Raw genomic sequence first — 9,538 nt, forward strand, 5'->3', positions numbered from 1 at the left:
GCATATTAACACGCCAGCGACATCTGATTGCTCCCCACAGAGAGACAATAACCGCACTACAGCAGATCCACTGTCAATCAATCAATACCAAGATCAATATCTCACATCAGCGCCGTCTGTGTGCACTGCACTCCCTTCCTCTGAGTGTATGTGGGTCTGTATGCATCTATGTGGGTATTTGAAAGTCTGTTTGAGTTTATGTGAGTATGTGTGTACTTATGTGAGTCTATGTGGATCTATGTGTATCTATAAGGGTCTATGTTTGTCTATATCTGTGTCTGTGGATCTGTATTCATCTGTGTCTGTCTATGTGGGTCTATATATGTGTCTATGTGGGTACTTGTAAGTCGGTGTTGATCTATATGTATCTATACGTGTCTATATGAGTCTACATGAATCAATGTATATATATATATATATAAGGCTCTATGTTGGTCTATATATGTGTCTATGTGGATCTGTATTTATCTGTGTGGGTCGATGTGTGTCTATGTGGATTTATGTATATGTATGTGTGTCTATATGGGTCGATGTGTGTCTATGTGGATTTATGTATATGTATGTGTGTCTATATGGATCTATGTGGATTTGTGTCTGTGTATGTGGGTCTATACAGGTCTATGTGGGTCTATGCAGGTCTATGTGGAAGTATATGGGGCTATATAGGTTTATTTGGGTCTGTGCATGTCTATGTGACTCTTTGTGGATGTATGTGGGTCTGTGTGGATCTATGTGGATCTATGTTTGTCTATGTAGATCTGTGTGGTTGCAGTGAGTTATAACGCTGCTTAGGTTCCACTCTATTACAGCACACACACTTTCTGAAAGAACAGAACACGTAAAACACTGAGTGCATGAAAAGGTCAGAGATCTGATTTAATGCAGAAACATTCAGCCACACACACACACACTCACACACACTCACACACACACTGTGTGGCTCTAACAGAGCCGGTGTGTTTAGAGATAAGCACATAGACAGACGGACAGAGAGACAGAGAGAGAGAGACAGAGAGAGAGAGAGAGAGAGAGAAACAGCGCTGACTCATAAAAATTATATAAAAACGTGTGTGTGTGTGTGTCCAGCGGGGCAGCTGCAGTGTGTTTCACAGTTGGTTAGAGAGCGTCCAGAGATGGTAGAGGTCAGAGATAGAGAGAGAGAGAGAGAGAGAGAGAGAGAGAGAGAGAGACAGAGAAAGAGGCAGACAGAGAGAGAGAGAGAGAGAGAGAGAGAGAGAGAGAGAGAGAGAGAGAAAAAGGCAGACAGAGAGAGAGAGAGAGAGAAAGAGGCAGACACAGAGAGAGAGAGAGAGGGAGAGAGAGAGAGAAAGAGAGCGAGAGAGACAGAGACAGACAGAGAGAGAGAGAGAGAGACAGAGACAAAGAGAGAGAGAGAGAGACAGAGAGAAGATGGTCTGTCCTCATATACAGTCTGTACTCTAAAGCCAGCTTTACTCCTCAGACTGCAGTCAAGCACACGATTGTTGGGGAGCAGCGGTTCTGGGGTCCCCAGTGGGGCATGCAGGGTCCTAAAACCTTTATGCGGCCCCTCAAACAGAAACTGACACAATTTTACACCCACGGCTCGCAGAAACATCCCATTTCTGAGGCTGCGTTTATCATCACAGCTCTGTATCCGTAAAACTGTCAGTTAAAAATCTCACCAGAGCTGACCCTTTGAGGGGAGCGCGCCCATACGTCAGCTTTCTGTATGAGCTTCTACAGCAGCAAAAACAAAGTGGAATGAACTGTGTGCTGCTACTTTCTGTGCATGCCTGAGATAAAAGGCTTCATCAGTTAAAGGAGTGTCTAACGGCGCAACGTACCACTATGGAGACCCTACACTGGGAGAAAACTCGGAAAATATGGGATCATATTCTACAGCCGTGTGTTTTTCTCTGCTGCACTGTGATACAATATGATGCACTACAACAGAATTTCATACGATACGATACACCACGACATATTATGATACAATACAATATGCTGCCATATGATACACTATGATCTAATTTGATACATTACGTTATACAGCGATCCAATACGATGCGCTACAGTACAATTTGATACAGCACCATAGGCTGTGATCAAATACAATACAACTTGATACAATATGAATACACTACGCTACAATACAGTACACCGCAATACAATTTGATAAAATGCGATACACTGATACAATTTTATGTAATACGTTATGCAAATATATCAAATTATATATGTATATATATATATATAGTGTATCATATTATACGGCAGCGTATTGTACTGTATCAAAATATGTCATGCTGTATCGTATCAAATAGTGCATCATATTGCATCACAGTGTATTATATTGTGTCAGATTATTGCATATTTTTCTATAATTTTAGTGGTATAGATGCTTGTAGATGTTTTTTTGTATATATTCTTCTTTTTATATTGTATCACCCTTATTATTACTCATACTGGCTGCTTAATTTCCTTCGGGACAAATAAATTATCTATCAATCTATCTATGCTGCGATAAATACAATATCGTACAATAACCTGAGATGCAATGCGACACGTTTTGATACGATACACTGCAATACAATATGATGCAATGTAATATGCTGCAATACAATGCAATACGCTGTGATACGCCACGATAGTGCAAATGTTGTGAAATGTTGTGAAACAATGCGATACACTGCAAAAGAGTACGATATGGTGCGATACGATATGCTGCAATATGACATGACACAGTTTAATACAACAGAATACTCGCTATACAATACGATACAGTACGACACACCGCGATACAATCCGATAAAATACAATACGATCTGACACAGTTTGATACAATTTGATCCTCTCCGATTCACTTCAATACAACACGACACGCAGCAGTAGAATACGATACAATACAATACACTGTACTGTTACATCCCTAATATTAACACAAATATTAATCTCCCTCTGATTTATAACGCAGCTCATCCACAGGAGGCGCTTTCAGTCAGATCCTTCACAACCTGCTGCATCCTATATTCTATATATTCCTATATCATTTACATCTCTAAAGTCTTCAGTAATGTAAACATTTAGACTTAGCATTAGCTGCTGATGAGTGGAGCGGCCTGGAGAGCAGCAACGTGTTTGAAAAATAATAGTGAGTAAAAAAATTACACACTTTTTTATTAACTGGGTGGGGGGGGCAATACTTACTTACACCCCCTAAACATTATCTGAGTATAAATATACTATTATAGGTGAGTGTAAATATATATATAGTATATATATATATATTATACTGAGTATAAATACACTATTATGAAAGTATCATAGTAAATATATAATATACATATTTGTATAAATATAAATATTCTATTATAAAAATACTGTATAGAAAAGTCTGAAGTTATTTATCTCAGCACTAAGTGTGGTTGTGTTTATGTTTCTCCGCTAGCATCAATATAGATTCATTAAACTCCACCAGCAGCTCCTGATTAACATAATGAAGTATTGATTAGATAAAGCAGATATTGCATGATTAATTACAGTTAATACTGGACTATTAACCTCTATTACATGAGTTACTACTTAAACATGATAAAAATGTTTTAATGTGTTTTTATTACTTAAAATTGCTTAAATAATAGATATATACGAAAAAACATATATATATATATATATATATATGTATATATATATATATTTTTTTCTTTTAAAGGGGGGGGGGTTGGTAAATTGTTGCCATACGGCCTATAGTACCATAAAATCTCATCTTTCTCAAAAAATATACTTTTATTGAAAACAAGACTAAACAAATCCAACCTATACTTAGTGAAAGGTATAACATGGTATTTACACAGTTAAATTAATATAACTGTAATTGTCATTTGGAGTGTATGGTAGTAATAACATCTTAATAAGAGACGTAAGTTACATACAGCTGTAATAAGACATTTTCTTGATCAAAAACAAATTTATTTCCTACTTAGTTTCATTTAATTGTTCTCATTTCACTGATTTATAATATTGTCACTGATTCATAATATTGACTAGAAATTGTGGACCAACATATCATTTGAGTGGGATGTCACAAATCCTTGTGTTACAACCATGATTTCCAGTGACACAATTTATAATCCCGATAATATGTCACAGTTACAAAATGTCTGAAATTACAAAATATGGATAAAAATGATGTTTTTCCCCTTTGACTGTAGTCAAAAGTTGTAAGCTTAGTCTCGGAGTAGCCGGGTGATGTGTAGGTCAACTACAGTCCGAGAGGCTGAACACACTCAGATCACTGCTATATTCACATACAGCCATTTGGCAACAAATTCATTTTACCTTTTACAAAAAAAATATTACATCCAAACTGCTTTATTAATGAAAATTAAATGTTAACTGACTCCAGATAGCATTTTGATTTCTGTCTTGATGGAATTTTGCCTACATATTGAACAAATAGTCAACTTTGGGGGCCCTGAGGTCGTGACCTTCTCAGTGTCAAGTGTCCATGGAAAAAGCGAGGCAAACAGGACTTCCTGGTCATGTCATCAAATATTTGTCCTTTCAGAGTAAAAAACTTTTTTTTTCACAATTAAACAGTAAAACATGGCTTTTATGTTTCTGCCTTTTAGTAAAGTTGAGAAAAAGTAATTGTTGCCATGGCAACACCATGCAATAGAGAGTTAACCATGTATGATACCATAGCACCATCACAAATCAACTAGCAACACCCCCAGTAACCACCTGGGCTACCATAGCAACCACCTTGCAAAACCCTACCAACCACCTGAGATACCATAGCAGCTGCCAAGCAACACCCCAGTAACCACCTGAAATACCATAGCAACCACCTTGCAAAACCCTAACAATCACCTGGGATACCATAGCCACCCCCTAGCATCACCACCAGCAATCACCTGGGATACCATAGCAACCACCTTGCAAAACCCTAACAACCACCTGGGATATCATAGCAGCTGTCTAGCAACACCCCCAGTAACCACCTGGGCTAGCATAGCAACCACCTTGCAAAACCCTAGCAACCACCTGGGGTACCATAGCAGCTGCCAAGCAACACTCCAGTAACCACCTGGAATACCATAGCAACCACCTAGCGCCTGACCACAGCCTCTCTAACAGAAAGCTGACCATGTTAGAATAGTGGAACTCTTTTGGGTGCTATTTAGAACCACTTTTAAAGGGTTCCCTAAAGAACCATATTCAACATTACGATATAATCGTATTCAAGAAGATATCGTAATCATATTGATATCACGATATACAATAACTGATCAAACGCACATCAGATGTGTAGATGCGGCTGATATTTCAGACTATGTGATGATGTATTTATTAATAATGTGTTTATTGATTATACATGTATTGATTATGCATTTATTGACGTGTTTATTGATGATGTATGTATGGATATATTTATTGATAATGTAGACTCTAAAAAAAAGATGGTTCTTCAAGTGTTCTTTTGTAGATACTCTGGTTCTATAGAGAGTCATGAACACTTAAAGAACACTGTGCATGATCAAAGGGTCCTGTGCATTGTAAAAGGGTTCTAAATAGTACCAAAAAGGGTTCTGCTGGTGTTTCAATGTCAAACATGTAACCATAGAAGAACTGTGGTGCTATATTGAAACCCTTTCAAAAAGGTTCTATATAAAACGATCTACAGTACATTCTGTATCAGTCTGAAGAACCATTTCACCATGCAGAGAATCCTTTAATCATGCAATGGGTTCTTTGAGAGTTCATGGCTCTATACAGAACCATTTTCTTTACTAAAGAACCTTTAAAGAACCGTTTTTTTAAGTGTATGTACTGATGATGTGTGTATTGAACTCCACAGTGCAGAATGTGTTCCAATATCGGAGCCTTTATATATTTATATATGTTTATATATATTACACACACACACACACACACACATACACACACACACACACACACACAGATATACACGCACACATACATATGCATGCATACACAGACACACACACACACACACACACACACACGTATATACGTGCACTGCTTCGTTACCGCCGGTGATGTAAGTCTCCTCAGACTCTCCCCCAGCGAGTCCAGGTTCACGCGCCTCCTGCGCCGGGGTGCCGCGCGCGCGGGGCTGCGGCCGTTCCAGAGCGCGAGCGGGCAGTCCGGCCAGTCCGCGCGCTCAGGGCTCTCCACACACTCCGAGCTCGCGGAGCTGAACGACTCGGACGAGACCTTCCGCGCGGACATGCTGCGGGTCACGCGCTCATCTCACGCACGCGGTGGCGGCGGCGGCGGCGTCGGCGGCTCCAGCAGGCGCGCGCCTGGCACTTTTGCTTTGATCTCGCTGTCTGATGTCTGCCGGTCGTCGTCTGTCGTCGCTCGATGTGGTGGCTCGTGCGCTGACCGGTCCTGCATCACGGACGTGCGCGCGGGCTTTCATCCACACGCACGAGGACCGGAGAGAAAGGAGCGGCGCGCGATCCGCTTTAGCAGCAGCAGCGGGAGAGATTGACCCCTCCCACAGAGAGAGAGAGAGAGAGAACTCAGAAAGAGAGAGAGAGAGAAATAGAGAGAACGGCGGGGTGGAGAGAGAGAGAAGAGAGAGAACAGAGAAAGAGAGAAGAGAGAGAGAAAGAAAGAGAGAGAAATAGAGAGAACGGGGGGTGGAGACAGAAAGAGAGAGAGAGAGAGAGAGAGAGAGAGAGAGAGAGGGACTACAGAGAGAGAGAAAAGATGGAGAGAGAGAGAGGGGAGAGCGAGAGAGAGGGAGAACAGAGGGAGAGAGAGAGAGAGAAAAGATGGAGAGAGAGGGGAGAGAGAGAGAGAAGGAGAACAGAGAGAGAGAGAGAGAGAACAGAGAGAGGGAGAGAGAAGAGAGAGAAAGAGAAAGAGAGAAATAGAGAGAAGGGGGGTGGAGAGAGAGAGAGGCTGGATGGGCAGATATTTGTAAGTGTTGGTTTTTGTGACATCACAAAAGGCTGAGTGCGGTTTAGTTTCAGTGTATCTCTCTCTTTAAATCTGAAATGAGGGAGAGAGACTCAGTTTTCTATGATATCTGCTCTTTAATGTCCTTCACAGTCAGCACATTCACACACAGACACACCAAGATTGTCCAGGGGAAGATGGACATCCCTGATCCCTGGATAGAGTGAACACACTGACCTGCATACCCTCTGAAGGTGGTCAACCCTGCTCTGCTCGGCCCTGTCTCAGAGAGAGAGAGAGAGAGAGAGAGAGAGAGAGAGAACATTGAGAGAGAGAGAGAGAGAGAGAGAGAGAGAGAGAGAGAGAGAGAGAGAGTGAGAGAGAGAGAGAGAGAGAGAGAGAGAGAACAGAGAGAGGGAGAGAGAGAGAGAGAGAAAGAGAGAGAGAGAGAGAGAGAGAGAGAGTGGGCAGAGAGAGGTGGTAGTCAGGTCATGTTAGCAGTGTGGGGGTCTGCAGGCTGTGAGAGAAGCCTTTAGGTCACTCTTCCCTCCATCACCTCCTCCCTCCTCCCCCCGCATCCCTCCCCTCCTGACGCTGACCCACTTTCCCTCTGCCTCACTGTACACACACCGCCATAGGAACAGCATGCAGCGCTGGGGATTGTGGGGAGGATGTGTGTTATATATGTATGTGTGTCTAATAAAGTGGCCAGTTAGTGGAAGTAGAAGGTGGGTATTTCTAATAAAGTGGCCAGTTAGTGGAAGTAGAAGGTGGGTGTTTCTAATAAAGTGGCCAGTTAGTGGAAGTAGAAGGTGGGTGTTTCTAATAAAGCGGCCAGTTAGTGGAAGTAGAAGGTGGGTGTTTCTAATAAAGTGGCCAGTTAGTGGAAGTAGAAGGTGGGTGTTTCTAATAAAGTGGCCAGTCAGTGGAAGTAGAAGGTGGGTGTTTCTAATAAAGTGGCCAGTCAGTGGAAGTAGAAGGTGGGTATTTCTAATAAAGTGGCCAGTTAGTGGAAGTAGAAGGTGTGTGTTTCTAATAAAGTGGCCAGTTAATGGAAGTAGAAGGTGGGTGTTTCTAATAAAGCGGCCAGTTAGTGGAAGTAGAAGGTGGGTGTTTCTAATAAAGTGGCCAGTTAGTGGAAGTAGAAGGTGGGTGTTTCTAATAAAGTGGCCAGTCAGTGGAAGTAGAAGGTGGGTGTTTCTAATAAAGTGGCCAGTCAGTGGAAGTAGAAGGTGGGTATTTCTAATAAAGTGGCCAGTTAGTGGAAGTAGAAGGTGTGTGTTTCTAATAAAGTGGCCAGTTAATGGAAGTAGAAGGTGGGTGTTTCTAATAAAGTGGCCAGTCAGTGGAAGTAGAAGGTGGGTATTTCTAATAAAGTGGCCAGTTAGTGGAAGTAGAAGGTGGGTGTTTCTAATAAAGTGGCCAGTCAGTGGAAGTAGAAGGTGGGTGTTTCTAATAAAGCGGCCAGTTAGTGGAAGTAGAAGGTGGGTGTTTCTAATAAAGTGGCCAGTCAGTGGAAGTAGAAGGTGGGTGTTTCTAATAAAGTGGCCAGTTAGTGGAAGCAGAAGGCGGGTGTTTCTAATAAAGTGGCCAGTCAGTGGAAGTAGAAGGTGGGTGTTTCTAATAAAGTGGCCAGTTAGTGGAAGCAGAAGGTGGGTGTTTCTAATAAAGTGGCCAGTTAGTGGAAGTAGAAGGTGGGTGTTTCTAATAATGTGGCCAGTCAGAGGAAGTAGAAGGTGGGTGTTTCTAATAAAGTGGCCAGTTAGTGGAAGCAGAAGGTGGGTGTTTCTAATAAAGTGGCCAGTTTGTGAAAGTAGAAGGTCGGTGTTCCTAATAAAGTGGCCAGTTAGTGGAAATAGAAGGTGGGTGTTTCTAATAAAGTGGCCAGTTAGTGGAAGTAGAAGGCGGGTGTTTCTAATAAAGTGGCCAGTTAGTGGAAGTAGAAGGTGGGTGTTTCTAATAAAGTGGCCAGTCAGTGGAAGTAGAAGGTGGGTGTTTCTAATAAAGTGGCCAGTCAGTGCAAGTAGAAGGTGGGTGTTTCTAATAAAGCGGCCAGTCAGTGGAAGCAGAAGGTGTGTGTTTTTAATAAAGTGGCCAGTTAGTGGAAGCAGAAGGTAGGTGTTTCTAATAAAGTGGCCAGTTAGTGGAAGCAGAAGGTGGGTGTTTCTAATAAAGTGGCCAGAGAACGTAGAAGGTGGGTGATGAATCTTATCTCCCTGCTAACGTTAGCGATGTTAGCTGTGTAGATCGGTACATTACTGACCGAAACGGCTTTAATTCCCTTCACCATCTGCTTTACTCTGCATGAACTGACCTTTACAGCCACAGGACTCAGGTTACAGGTGGACTAACCGCTCACAGAGAGCAGGATACAAACAGCTTACACTGGATCTGAGGGGTAAAGACGTAGTTAAAGATCTCTTAAAATCGGACTCGTTTATCTATCAGTGGAACTGAATGCGGAACGACGTGCAGTAATGGTTTCTGGATGGATATGTTATTTGTGGTCAGTATGCAGGTGGGTAAACGCTCTTGTGTGAATAGTGTTAATATGTGTCATTTGTAACTAGATTTTATAACGTATTGCTGTAGCGTGTTTAGGGCGTGTTTAGTCTCGTAGGGC

General features: G+C 41.8%; 1 protein-coding gene across 1 annotated transcript in view; it reads right to left on the reverse strand.

Annotated features, from left to right (window-relative positions):
- gucy1a2 (guanylate cyclase 1, soluble, alpha 2) overlaps nucleotides 1-6,237 on the reverse strand; it is a 37,144-nt gene extending 30,907 nt beyond the window's left edge. The window contains 1 exon segment of the mRNA XM_036557870.1: nucleotides 6,037-6,237. Coding sequence (XP_036413763.1) covers nucleotides 6,037-6,237 — 201 coding nt within the window.
- Nucleotides 6,238-9,538: the final 3,301 nt, after the last annotated feature.

This window comes from Colossoma macropomum, unplaced genomic scaffold, assembly GCF_904425465.1.
Source record: "Colossoma macropomum unplaced genomic scaffold, Colossoma_macropomum, whole genome shotgun sequence".
Taxonomy (NCBI): domain Eukaryota; kingdom Metazoa; phylum Chordata; class Actinopteri; order Characiformes; family Serrasalmidae; genus Colossoma; species Colossoma macropomum.